This window comes from Mchenga conophoros, linkage group LG9 (assembly GCF_057382185.1).
Source record: "Mchenga conophoros isolate Kocher_MC1m ecotype Shallow Benthic linkage group LG9, M_conophoros_male_GT1.1, whole genome shotgun sequence".
Classification (NCBI taxonomy): Eukaryota; Metazoa; Chordata; class Actinopteri; order Cichliformes; family Cichlidae; genus Mchenga; species Mchenga conophoros.
In genome coordinates this window covers 28,277,749-28,291,465 of record NC_140534.1, presented here as the reverse complement: position 1 = coordinate 28,291,465, position 13,717 = coordinate 28,277,749, and the positions used below count along the sequence as shown (strand labels likewise).

The following is a 13,717-nucleotide window of genomic DNA, read 5'->3' as shown; positions in this document are numbered from 1 at the left end:
AAACTAAGAGAGCGGATGCTTTTCGGAGTCTACTCTCGTGCCATAAAAGGACCTTTAGTGGCTTTGAGTTGGATGTTCTTTTTTTCATGACACAAAGTATACAGATCTACCAAATGCATTTAAAATGCTGTACAAATTTCTGTACAATGTGCCAGAAAAATGATGATAATACAGACAGTAAATACATTTAAGTGTAAGTGATACGGGAAGTTGTAAACTTAGAGCATCAGGTGGATCTGTACCCTGCTGTGTGCATGTTGCATGCATTGTATTAAACAGTCAAAACATTTAGCTCGAAAAGAGGAAAGCCTTGGTTTGGACAGACAGCTTGTACCCTGTAGCCAACTCGTGTTATGTTACCAGTAGTACTTGTTGTGTTTGGCTGAAGCAGACAGGCTTATCGAACAAACCACAGGCTCAGCGCCTCATATATGTGAATGGGGGATTTCAACATGCAGGATTGTTAGGCCGATGCAATTACATGCACTCTCAGTATGAGTCATTTCTAAGATTAGAGTTAATCTTTGTAATCGTGCTTTTTGAAATACCCCCTAATGCTTAAAGTTGAGCAAGACTGTGCTATCTTTAAGTCCTGTGTAATGACACATATAATGTCTTGTGAGTATTCTATGGAAAAAAACAATGAAGAATACAGATGCTGGTGTTACAGCTTTTATTTAATATTGTATTCAGGTATGTTCAAGTATAGAATCTGTGTATGATTGGGTGGAGTGATATTTATTGACACTTCCTCATCTACACTTGATTTAAGCACTAAAATTCTGTCTGCACATTTTTGCCCAGGTCTGCTGTATACAGTACCATGCCTTTTGGGTTTGTGTTGTAGTTTTGGCTGTTTCTATCTGGTCACTAATCTCCAATACTAATGGGCAGGCTAAAGAGCTGCCCACGTACAAGGACAATGACTTCATCAACGATGGGCAGAAGATCTACATTAACGAAGAGAACAAGAAAATGTTCCTGGAGAAGCTTAGGAAAGATGTGGAGGTATGTGTTCGACATGAATTTTTTTTTTTTCCCTGTCAAATTGTGATTCGGCTTTTGCGCTGTCTGTTGGTCCCATCAGTGGCTTTCCATGCATTAAGTGCTGTATGTAGCCAGATGTGAGGTAGCAAGTCATGCTGTAAAAGATCTCACTTGATGTCACCATTCATTCATCACTAGTTCATTTTATATTTTGCTACAAAGTTTTAACTCAACCTCTATTTTTTTCCTCTCATCTATTCCTCCATCACCACACATTATTTTACCATCCTGCCTCCATGCACCGTCCTCAGTTCCTGGCCCAACTGAAGCTCATGGACTACAGTCTGCTGGTAGGGATCCACGATGTTGAGCGAGCTGAGCAAGAGGAAGTGGAAAGCGAGGAGAACGAGGCCGAGGAGGAGGGTGAGAGTGACGGAGGAGGCATTGGGACCCCCCCTGACAGTCCCAGCAACACCCTGGATAGTACCAAGCCACTATCACCTGGAGAGTTCGACCCCACCATCGACGTCTATGCCATTAAAAGCAATGAAAGTGAGTGAGAAATGCAATCCTTGCATTGTGATGGCTGTATGTAATGGGAAAAACAAAGAACTAAGAGCTCCCCCTACTGGTAGCTTTGGTTTTCACTGCATTTATCACATCTGGTATTCAGTCTCTCAAGAAGATTATTTGTGAGAAATTGTACATACATTAAACAGCATCTGCTTTTTCCCCTCTACAGTTGTATGGTTTCTTATTTAGGGTGCATTTGCTTTAAACTCCAGGTGCTCCCAGGAAGGAGGTTTATTTCATGGCTATCATAGACATCCTGCAGCATTATGATGCCAAGAAGAAAGCTGCGCACGCCGCCAAGACTGTCAAACACGGGGTACGTAGCTGCATAGAGACCCATTATTTCAGTGGCTCAGTTGACAAACAACAAGGTTAAACTTGCCCAGTGATGATGGATATGTGTGTGTCTCTGCAGGCCGGAGCAGAAATCTCCACGGTGAACCCAGAGCAGTACTCGAAGAGGTTTTACGATTTCATCACCACTATCCTGTCATAGCCTCCATGAGTGACAGGGGCAAAGAGGCACATGGGAAAGGGGAGGGAAAGTGGGGAGTTGGGGTGGACTAGAGAAAGTGATGTAGAGGGAAAGCATCCAGAGTAAGAATTAATAAGGTATTAATAAGGTGCTGTGATGACTTTGTGTCACTCTCCCTTATCCATTCTCCTCACCTCTGTTTGTTTCCCTCTTTCTCTGTCTCTCTTTTCTGTGGGGTGCCACCTGCTGCAGCTAAAAAGGAAAAAAACATTGTTCGTTTACATTCATCCTCTCCTCTGTTGAATTCTGTTGTTGTTACTTTGGATGATAAAGGCGTTAAAAGGAAGAGACCCAGTCATTACATTCTTTTTCTGTTTTGTTTTGTTTTTTTGTTTACGGTCGTTTATTTGGGAATATGGCTTTTTTTTCTTTATTGCCTCTAACACATCATCCAGCTCCCTGCATTTTTTTTTTATTTCAATGTCTGTATTTGGTTTTCCCATATGATGTTGAGGGGGAAGGTTGGTGGAAGGGTCTGATGTGGTTAGTGTGAGAACAAGTGGAGGTCGCTCTCAGAGGCGCGAGCGGGGATATAAAGAGGAAGTTTACGTTGAGCCTCGTCTAATGCAATTGCTTCGTATAAGGAAGTAGGAAGCAGTCTTCCAGCAGGCCAACTGCCAGACCCACACCCGAATGCTGAACATGTACTCGGCCATATAAATTTTCCCATTTAAATTCCTCCTCCAGCACTCGCCCTTTTGACGCCGCCCCCCCCTTTCCCCTCTCATTCCTGTGGTTTTGTTGAATTGAGCTTCTGGGTTAACCTCTGGCCACAGACTACTTAACTTCATGTAAATTAACGCTTGCTTTTAGCTCCAGCACTAGCTGCACCTCTGTGTCTGCACTTTGCTATCTTTCTGATTAAGAACTATTAATGGAGGAACATCGATTATAAGATAAGAAGAGGAGCTTCTGTTTGCTGTCCACTTTTCAGTATGTTCGATATAGTTAGCAAGTCACGTTTTCTGTTCCATGGCAGCAGAGAATTGCCCAGAAGCCACATGTGGCTGTTGCTTCTCAAGAGCGAATCAACTCCGTGTTATGGTGTCTTTGTACAGGGTGTCAGATTGAAACATGAACAGCCCTCAACTTTCTGTTGCCATCAGCACCTTATGAGTCAAATCATAAAACGTTGCACTTTTATTTGTTGTAAGAGGTTGTCAGTCTGTTACACGCGCAGCAACAACAACAAAAAAACAAACAAAAAGGAACTCGACTTGTTTAGATTTTAATCTTAGAAGCTTGGATTCAAATCCCATCTCCTCCATTTGTCACCTGTGGGCTCTTCTTACAGGGATTGGTTGGGAAACAATTCAATGCAATATTAGGTAAAGTGGGCGAGTTCTGTTAATCCAGCCTTTCTGACCCTATAAGAAGAGCCCACAGGTGCTGCATTGGTGGGATTTTTGATACCAGGCGGTAGTTGTGGTAGTGTGATTGTGTTCAGGGCAAACACAAGACAGTTTACCTCCAGCATCGTACCAGCACACACCCAGTGGCGGCAGATGGAGTGTGTGTGTCAGTGTTCAAAGGTCGTAAAGGGGGAGATGAAAGGGGAGGAGGGAATAGTAGATGTAAAGATACGTGTTGTTAAGTCATTAACACCAACAGCATCGTTCTCTAACCTCAGCTGTGAGTCTGTTATTCATCGTTGTCATTATGTCATTATTGTTGACTTTTTTGTTTGTTTGTTTTTTAAGGTGGATTTCGTGTATTTGAATTTGGTGGATTTATGAATTGACGTGCTAATATTTGTTTCGTTTCTGAGTTTGTTTGTTTTTTCTTTGTATATTTTGCACAAGAGGAAAGGAACCAAATGTTACGAATACCCAATTAGCTGAAACGATCTTAACAAGGGAAATGCAATATTTACATGTATGTAAGTGAGAAAAGCTGTTTTTGCGCGTGACGTCGTCTATCACTTCTGGATAACCAACTAAAACAAGTAAACTCGTCCTTCTTGGCTGTTATAACCCATGCAAAAACGCTTCCATCACAACATGTTTGTTTAGATATCATAGATTATATTCACAGTTATTTTTTTACATTGGATTTTAGTCCTGAAAAATGGTTGCATTTAAAAGGAAAATTTAAAAAAAAAAAGAGAGAGAGAGAGAGTCACCCTTCAGATTGAATGATAGTGCTGTGGTAAATGAAGAATGATACTGCTTGAATTTAATACAATTTATAGATGTTAGGGGGGGAAACAGTTAACTCAAATATGCATGTCACGGGACTTCGTTTCCTTTCCCCTTCCTTGTCTGTGTTGTTGGCTGTTCTATTCTCTTTGTGTGTGCTCCCCCTCCCTCCACTTTTACCACATTCGTGAGATGTCCAGCATAAAAAAAGCCCCTGCCATGCTTTAAATAACTGTTGTTTTTTTCATTGTATACACTGTGCAAGATGTGTGCCTTTATTCCAAATTATTTAATTTTATATTTTGTAATTTTTTTTAAACAACAGTAAAATGTTATTTTAATATTAGGGTGTTTACTTTGACGTTTTGTTTTCGACTTTTATTTCCGACCTTTCACAACATCTGCATTTAGATTTGTAACCTTTCAATAATTCAGTTAAATAAAACCAATAATTGTTTTTTAACCTACGTTTAAAAAGGAAAAAAAAGTAAGGAGGAAAAAAAAGCAAGCACCTGTGTAATGTTTGAACACAGTGGGTTGGTTTTGGTTGTGTAAATTTACATTCCCAGGCATCCTTTTCCTTCTCCTCAAACTGGAGATGCTGTTTGTGTCTGTTGTTGGTTCATGCTGGTCCTGCCTTTATAATTTAAAAAATAAAATTAAAATAGGAGGTAATATAGTGTGCGTGTGTGGAAGTGCATTGTGGAGTGTGTTTTTTTTTGTGACTTTTTTTTGTATATTTACCCACCAGTCACATGTGCATTTCCAGATGTGATTTTTTTTTTTGAAGTGTTTTTCCCAGATTCCACTTCAGTGTATTCATTAGTGAAACCAGCTTCTGTTCTTTCCGTGTAACTCAGATCACCTGCTTGTTGTCAAGGAGGTTATCAGCTGATAGTTCATCCTGTGTCAGTGATTAGTGAATATTCTTTTTGTGTTGTTTCACTGTAAATGGGCTGTTTTGTTTCTGTTGTCGCGTAGCTCCTACTGTACATAGGACGTGTCGAAAAAGAACATGTGGAAACGAGGGAGCTGATTGGGCCCCAGAGATCTCCTTGTGTAAGCTTTGGAAAGGAAACGGTGAACTTCACCAGATGCAAAAATTAAAAACAGTAACACCCATGCCCTGCAACTGTACCGTGAAATGAATAGTCCCTGCTTTTTGTGACTTCTTTTGTGAATGAATGAACTTCTCCCAGTATCCGCCACCCACCCGTCGACCTGCTGCTACCGTTAACTTGCCAAAAGCATCTTCCAGCAAGCAGAACTACCCCACATGAGCTTGAAGAACATTGTGTGTTGTATAATGTGTTTGTCTGTTTGTTTCAACTTTTTTTTTGTTGTTGTTGTTGTTTTCCTTTTGTGGTAGATGGAGTGAGGTGTGCAGCACTCATATGTGAACATGTCCAAAGTTATGGGATACAACCCAGCGTTCATGAGGGTTTATCAAGTTTTAAGGGAATTAAAAATGCAAAACCAGGAAAAAAAGAGGTGGGATACCAGTTTTTGTTTTTTGAGCTTTGTGGACAAACGCAAACTTTTAAAAGTCCTCGGAAACAGTCACGTCCATTCATTTAGTATGCAGATGTCAAGTCAAACAGCAGCCCACCCCTGCAGGGTGTGTTTTGGTTTCACGACGGCAGCGAATCCTTTCAGACATGAGAATTGGTTCAAGCGTTGCTGTGTGTGTATGTGTGAGAGTGCGTGTTTGTTTTATTGCTGTCTGACATTGGTCAGCGAGAGTCCTCTTTCAGTGGCAGAGAGGTCAAAACTGATGTATGTTTATTGTTATTCACATTTAATGATGACAATGGTGATGATGATAATAATAATAATAATAATAATAATACACTCCATTCCATAAGCGCACTCAAACATATTAAAGCACTGGTCCTGCTTAACTCAAAGTCTGCTGTGAATTGTTTATTTTCTGTGTCTCTCTTTTTAAACTCTTCAGGATTGTCTGGATAAGATGGCACAAGATATGCCACAAAATGTAATACTCACTGTGCAGAGGACAAAAAAAACCCATTCAAGCTACTGTATGAGAAATGTTCCCAATAATTAATATTAGTTAACAACACTTAAAATATCTGTTTGTTTGAGGGGGGGGGGTGTATTCATTTTTTCAATATGATTAATTTAGTTATTTCTAAAATGGAAATTCCATTTAGAATAAATAAAGTGGCATAACATTTTTTAATAGCTTTTATTTATTTATTTTATAACTTGAAGTAGAATTTAAGGGATCTCACCAAATTCTGCACACACACGCAAAAACATCAACGCAAACATCTGAAAGTTGCGCAGCTGTTTCAACATGTCTGCTTTTTCCACTTAACTGCTTAAATATTTGGCACTGCTAATTCAACAGGGAGCTGAGCCTTATTAAAAGTATTAGGCTGTGACATTTTAACAGTGACTAAATATATTAAAATCGTGACATTTGGCTAATTATTGCGCTGATTTTGCAATAAAAGTTTTGTTTCTTCGTAAACCAGAGCGCACTTCAAAGTTAGTTTTCCACTGAAATATAAAAAAAAAAAAACAAAAGGAAAAAAAAGTGTTAAAGATGAATGCGCGTACACAGTCTACAGGTGTGTTTCAGTTTTGAGCAGAGGCTCGCGGCCGTGTGAACAAACGCTTCTCCCGTACCGGGTCGTTTTCATCAGCTTATTATTTTTATACTTAATTAAAAAAAAAAAAAAAAAAAAAAAGAAAAGCTCGTCACCATCAGCTCGATCGTAAGCTCGGTATACTATCATTAAGTTTGGAAACCCTGGTGAACATGTCGCCTCTCTTTAAAACAGCCTATATTAATACGGATATATATATATATATATATATATATATATATATATACACACACACACACACACACACACACACACACACACACACACACACACACACACACACACACTAATGAACCATCAGCGTCATGTACTCGTATTACAAGTCTTTGGATCAGTATAACTATATCCAACTTTTTAGTTGTTGTTTTTTATTATTATTATTATTATTATTGTACGTGTTAGTTTCGTACAGTAGTTTAAGGGGAACGAACGCACAAAATTAAAACACTTTGCCTCTGGTCGTCCTGTGGCTTTGGATGAAGGTTTCACACTTTTCTGTACGAGAGTCCAATGAGGAAGAAACACGGCAGCTTATGTTTTCAAACATTTCTCCAATTCGTGCTTCATGCTTCTTTAACCTGTAACCTCTACAGCATGTTTATTATTCACACGGAGCTGCAAGTGGTTCAAAACCCAAATAAATAAATACAAATTTAAAAACAAGAAATATAAAACGATCAGTGCACTAAGAGAACAGCGTTTGGTCTACAATCATTCTGTACAATTCACGTGACGCTACAGGCGATCAAATGCGTCCTGTCGCGAGCACACGTCTTTATTTTTATAATAAGAGAGTGTGTCGGCAGCTGCTGCCGTGATACGTCCAGACCCGTGCAGCGGTAAGAGGCCGGGGCACCGTCCCTTCAGTGCGGGAAACCCAGCACACAATAAACAAAGAGCGACTCGCCATGTGCGCCGCAGCTGCTGCACGCACACGCGCGCAGCTGAAGTGCAGCGATATTCACAACCGCCAGGGGGCAGACTGAGCCCTGCAGAGCTCAGCAGCGGATGAGCACACGCCAGGTGAATTCATTGTCATGTTTTTTTCTTTTCTTTTAATGCATTTATTTATTTTGTTGCTTTTCTGCATTATGTGACGTAATAACAAGCACCGATGGACACGAGCTTTTATATAAGAGCCATCTGTTTCCCGCCATGAGCCAAGTAAAGAAATAACGCTGTAACATGTCTCTATCCAAGAGTATGACTTTGATGTCTCTGTCTCTGGAGCTGAGGAGCTTAGACGGGGGCTGAGTCAGATCCACGTGTCAGCGAGCACACAGCCTAATTAAATCTCTACTACTTGCTGCTGTGTCACTGAACCTGACCTTTGACCTCTCTGTGCAGAACAGAAACACTTCCAACTGCATGAAATGTCACGCTGGCTGCGGATGCACCGTTAGACTGCAGAAGCAGGTGTAGCATCTAAAGAGAACATTCTAGCCTGGATGCTGTCTTTTTATTGGATATTCGGCCTTTTAATTTAACAGTTGGCATGAAAACTTTTGGGGAAAAACAAAAGGAAAAGAAAAACATTTGCAAAGGCACAGTATATCTTCACATGAATATGGACACCGGATGTGTGCTGTGAGCCAAGGTCAGGCCGGCTGGTAGTCATCTAATCGCTCAAGCAAGGCCTCCGAGTAGCCGGGAGAGTAGTACCTGAAACACAGATGACACATACTGTAAATGCCACTGAAGAATCTCCATAATATAACCTCCATTTTTGTTCATTTTCAAGCTTTTCATTTAGTCACATTTTTTCTAAAAACATGATATATGGTCAGATGATCTGCTGTGGATAACAAGGTTCGGAAATCAAAAAGTATACTCCAGCATGCACGAGCGTGTCTGCTGGGAGGAACACAGTACCTCACTATCTCCTCAGGGAAACAGCCGTTGATGGCATTGATGTATTCCTGGAGGGGAGACCCAGGCTCAGCCTCGATCTCTTGGACTTTCTTCAGTCCACCACTGGTCACAAAGAGGCGCCGTGCTTTGCTGTCGTGAGGCAGCACCTTTGAGAAAAGGACTGGCATGAAAAACAGTCTTGAACTAAATGACACCAAATAAAAAAAGACTTGATCAGATTATGGTCCTGCTTGTAGAGTTACCTTGCTGAACTGACAGACCACATGTTTAAGGATGTTGCTTGGAGCTTCATAGAGGAGGGGCTCCAGACTTGGCAGGTAAGTACACTTCTGCAGAACACTCTTCAGAGCTTTTTTACTCTAAAAGTGCACAAGAAAAGAAAGTCCTTCACATTTGATCCCACTCAGAGACATTATAGGAGAGAGACACTAGACTCAACAAGTCCTTAAAAACAGCAAAGACTGGGACAGAAGTGTAACTTCCAAGTGGAACAGCTTGGTGCTGATGTCCAAAACCAATCAAATAAATAGTTATTTTTAATAACTTCCCAGCTAACCTTTGATTTTAGATACTTTGCATGGCTGAAAAAAGGCTCCTCAATTCTAATCCTAGTGCAGCTGAGAGTGTACCGAAGGTGTACTTCTGTCGCTGATAACAGGGCCTTTGACTGTAATTAGTTTAAAAGTCATGTAAACATAAAAAATCATAAGCAAACACTTTTGTGACTTTGTGCTGTGAGAAAAAAGGCTGATTCTCTGGATGCTCAGAGGAAACCCTTACTTTGGTCTGCAGGTCCTCAGAGCTGCTGGCGTTCATGTAAAGCTCCAGTATTTTGGGCAGCAGGTTAGCTATGGTCACTGCCTTGGCGTGCTCAGGGGTGTGATGCCCTATCTGGCCCACTGACCAGACTGTGGCCGCCTTGATGTGATCTTCAGACTCCTCCGACAGACATAGGGCCAGCTGGGGCACCCCCTGCAGGACAGGAGGGCACACAGCACAACAGGGCCGCCTCAGTTAACATGACCTACATAGCAAGCATGAAGAAACATCACTGGCTTCAGTGGCTGGATTAGCTGTCACATAAAGAGTTATTACCACCTTAGAGACAATGACAGCCATGGCAAGGCTTTCACTGTGAGCTGCCACATATCCCAGCATCATAATGCCAGGCAAACGCACGTTTCCATGGCAATTGCCCAGGTAGTCAATCACTGCTTCCAAGCCCCCACAGTTCACAATCACCTGGGCCAGCTGGGAAAACAAAACACGCATGCAGGCACTTGACTGTGCGTCTCTTTTGTGTGCGTTTGTGCCTGCAAATGTGAGTGCGCACCGTACCTCTGGAGTGTGTTTCACCACCTCCCTCATTAGGGTGACGACATTTTTCTTGACGTACTCATCTGGATCTCTGAGACAGGACATGGCTGCGGGGAAGATCTCAGCTTCTATCACCATCTCTGCCAGGCTCACGGAGTGCTTGCTGATCTGAGTGAGGGCAGCGAACACCTGCCTCTAGATGGAGACAAAAAAGATGCCTGAATATTTTCAGAGATCATTTACAGTGTTGAAATGGAGATTGAGTCAATACTGCATGTTCTCCATTTAAATTTACAGCATCTTTTTCTTCTGGTAATTTTGTTTTATTAACAAGAAATTAGAACATAATGTGTAACTCCGTCTGAAAGTGAAAACCTATCCAAATTCTAAGCATGTTAATTTTTTTTAACAGTGATTGGTTTCAGAAAGTGTCCTTATAAAAAAATGATTTTCATATTTTACACAAGACTTTTTTTCAATATTTAAGCCTCGCAGATTTTAAAACGCTGATCATTTATAAGCTTTAACTGAATTTTGTACAATCAGAATTTGTGCTCAACAGGTCTGCACTGAATAAAGTTTCCTGTTAAGTATTCATGGTGAAAGATATTTTCATGCCAACATTTCAAAATAAAATTCTGCAGGAATATTTTAGTAAGTCAGAAATAATAAATTATCTCAGGACAGGATAAGACTTTTTGAAATGTGAATCAATGGAGTTGCTAAGTAGCACAAAAAAAAAGAACAACTCCTTGCGTGTTTTTGTACAAATAAAAAAATTCTTATAGTACACACTAACATACATACTTTTTTTCAATAATACTACCCACACCCCTAATAATAATTGTTTATCATTTACACCAAAATATTCCAAAAATATAACATAAAAAAGATTAACGTAAAGTAGAATATGGAAATCCTTACTTTTATACTCCAAAAGTATTCAGTGATCCAAAATATTTAGAATATAATTTGTTCTCTTTAAAACTGCCACTTGTTAGGTCCTCATTCTACTCTTCCTACATTTTAAAGATAATTAGGGACGGATAAGTATTTTAAGTACTGAAAAGTACACCTTAAATTTAGATAAATTGTGTAGTAAGTGTTGGAAAATCACAGTACACATTGCTAATGTACCCATGTCTAGATGACATATTTTAGCATAAAAATCATTAATATTCTGAGGCTTTTACACTTTATGTTTTGACTACTTTTTTATTTATTGTGCTTCTTTTAAACATTTAACAAAAAAAACCCCAAATAAGTTCTTTAAAAAGATTATAAATTACTGTGTAAAAATAATAAATTAATGTATTTAAATAAGGCTGGCGTTTCTTTGATTCGCATTTTGACACATGTTAACCTGAGCTAAAGCATTGGCTATTCTGACGAGACATCGAAACAGTCATTAGGGCCTCACCTTGAGCTTGGTGTCTGGGCTGAGGATCATCTGTGCCAGGTGTGCGATGGCTCCAGTGTCCACCACAGTCTGTGCCAGCTCTGGCGTGTGTTTGGAGATGTCACTGAGAGTGGAGGCTGCGATGCGTTTGAGGGCCATCTCTGGCTCCAGAAGACTCAAGACCAGCAGGGGAACGGCACCCGCGTCCACCACTGACTGAGACAAGGCTGCATGGGAGAGGAGGAAAAGGCAGTGAACACATACACACGCAAAAAACTGTGAAACAAAGAATGATGTTAGAAAAATGTAGTAAATCATAAAGTGTTGCATGCTCGAACTATGAAATCACTCCATGAAGTCATTCTCTATCAGCTTCTTGATGAGTGTACCCTCCTAACCCGCATTGTGTCGTGCAATGTTGCCCAAAGCCCAGGCAGCAGCCTCCTTCACCCCGGGGTCAAACTCCTCCAGGCACAGAACCAGAGCGTCCACCCCCCTGCAGGCCACCACAGCCTGCGACAGCTCTGGGGAGTGTTTGGCTACTGCACGCAGAACAAATGCTGCTGCCTTCTTATAGAACCTCTGCACACAAACATACACAGACACCTGCATCAGTTTTTAAAATGAACTGCACCCTTCAATTAAACTGTCATCTTACGTAAATCATATTAAATATTTTACATTTTTGCTGTTTGGGTTTCTCTAAAAATGTCCAGAAATATGGCTTCTGTGCTCTGAAGCTTTCCTACAAAGTATGTAAATAAAATAATATATACAGCCACACAGTGCAGTGAGGGGATGTGTTAATTCTGTTGGGCTTCCTGATTAGTATTTTGCTGTCGGGTGGGGTTTCGGTCCACTTGCTCCCCTACAGGAAAAGAAATCACTGCAAATCAATACAAAAAATTTCTAAAATGATCTCTTTTTACCCCATGATGAAACATTGCAATTCCCTTCCCATGATTCCCGTGCTGTGGCTTACAAAATCACTAGATCCTGGGAGATTTTGGAAAAGGCGTGTTTTTCTTTCTGCTCCGTGAGCTACCACAGAAATCTCACTCTGATATTTATTTTTGAGCTTTTAAGGAGGCCCCAGGTTGGTCTCTGTAAACAGATGGTATGTTGGGGGTTGTCACCCCACTTTTAAAATCTGCAAAGCACTGTGATCTTATTTTCTACTTGTTTTAGAGGAGGGCTTTTTGTGTGTTTGGTTTTACTTTTGTCTTATTTGACAAATACAATAACAACAAATTTTAATATTAAGAAAACAAGAAAAAAAACTGCATTTTGAGCCTCTGAGTGGGCTGACAGCAAAAAGAAAGAGGAAACAAAGGTCTGCTTGCTCTTAGGTTTTGAAGTAGCCCCCAGGCGGGCAAGTTACCCCAACACACATTCTCACATTCAAATGGCTGACCCTGAGGTCCTAAAGGGTGACAGCCACTGACTGCCTCTTTCCTCTCTCTCTCTCTCTCTCTCTCTTTCACACACACACACACACACAAACAGATCAAAACTGGAAAATCAAACTGAAGTAGAAAATTGTCAGGAAGATTGGATGCTCACATTCTGCAAGGCCAGGGAATGGGCCAGCTGTGGCAAGATGTCTTCCTTCACCACAGCCTCTGCGAGGTCCTCACTGTTGTCTGCCAGGCGGCCCAGAGCCAAAGCTGCCGTATGCTGGATACTGGGGACAACATCAAGCATCAAGGGGCGCAGCAGGGACATCACACCTGCAGGAAAACAGAGGTGAGGAGAGGAGGGGGCAGGAGCACAGCTGGGCTGGGCTCTTGTTTGTTTATCGCCCACTTTGTCCCAGAAAGAGGAAACCAGCAGATGTTGCGCTTAAACCACAGAAGCACGTTTAAGCTTGATATTTTATTTAATATTACGTTCTAGTATCAGCTGATGTTTGCTGGAGCCACAGCCGTAAAGGTGCTGGTCATGATGAAACCAGGAGATGTCCTGACTGAATCATCAGAGCTGAACAGGTGATGGAGAAACACGTTTACCTTTTAGGTGACATGAATGAGTTGAAGGGAAGTTATGAACTGTTTCTGAGAGACAACACCAGGATCATTTTCTACGTAGCTGACAGCTGGTAACTTTTGCCAGTGGGCCAGGTAGGACATTAACGGGGAAAGGGGGGCACGAAAAAATATGTTTCTTTCTTATTCTCATTTAAAATGTCTAGCTTTTAATAAATAATTATCTGAATCTTTCAACCAAAGTGGTCATCTGATGTAAAATGTATAGAAATCAT

General features: G+C 40.8%; 2 protein-coding genes across 5 annotated transcripts in view; one reads left to right on the top strand and one right to left on the bottom strand.

Annotated features, from left to right (window-relative positions):
• pip4k2aa (phosphatidylinositol-5-phosphate 4-kinase, type II, alpha a) overlaps window positions 1–6,134 on the top strand; it is a 28,521-nt gene extending 22,387 nt beyond the window's left edge. For all 3 annotated transcript variants that reach the window (XM_085287376.1, XM_085287375.1, XM_085287377.1), the window contains 4 exons: window positions 895–1,008; window positions 1,299–1,539; window positions 1,773–1,876; window positions 1,976–6,134. In XM_085287376.1, coding sequence (XP_085143502.1) covers window positions 895–1,008; window positions 1,299–1,539; window positions 1,773–1,876; window positions 1,976–2,056 — 540 coding nt within the window. In that variant the 3' untranslated portion in view covers window positions 2,057–6,134. The remainder of the gene's footprint in view (window positions 1–894; window positions 1,009–1,298; window positions 1,540–1,772; window positions 1,877–1,975) is intronic.
• Window positions 6,135–8,313: 2,179 nt separating this feature from the next.
• spag6 (sperm associated antigen 6) overlaps window positions 8,314–13,717 on the bottom strand; it is a 6,091-nt gene continuing 687 nt past the window's right edge. The window contains exons 3-12 of one of the 2 annotated variants that reach the window (XM_085287373.1): window positions 13,021–13,187; window positions 11,856–12,039; window positions 11,479–11,684; window positions 10,080–10,253; window positions 9,840–9,992; window positions 9,522–9,713; window positions 9,298–9,408; window positions 8,984–9,100; window positions 8,742–8,887; window positions 8,314–8,531 (exon numbers count right to left, since the gene is read on the bottom strand). In XM_085287373.1, coding sequence (XP_085143499.1) covers window positions 8,468–8,531; window positions 8,742–8,887; window positions 8,984–9,100; window positions 9,298–9,408; window positions 9,522–9,713; window positions 9,840–9,992; window positions 10,080–10,253; window positions 11,479–11,684; window positions 11,856–12,039; window positions 13,021–13,187 — 1,514 coding nt within the window. In that variant the 3' untranslated portion in view covers window positions 8,314–8,467. The remainder of the gene's footprint in view (window positions 8,532–8,741; window positions 8,888–8,983; window positions 9,101–9,297; window positions 9,409–9,521; window positions 9,714–9,839; window positions 9,993–10,079; window positions 10,254–11,478; window positions 11,685–11,855; window positions 12,040–13,020; window positions 13,188–13,717) is intronic. The other variant, XM_085287374.1, reaches the window with a different exon arrangement.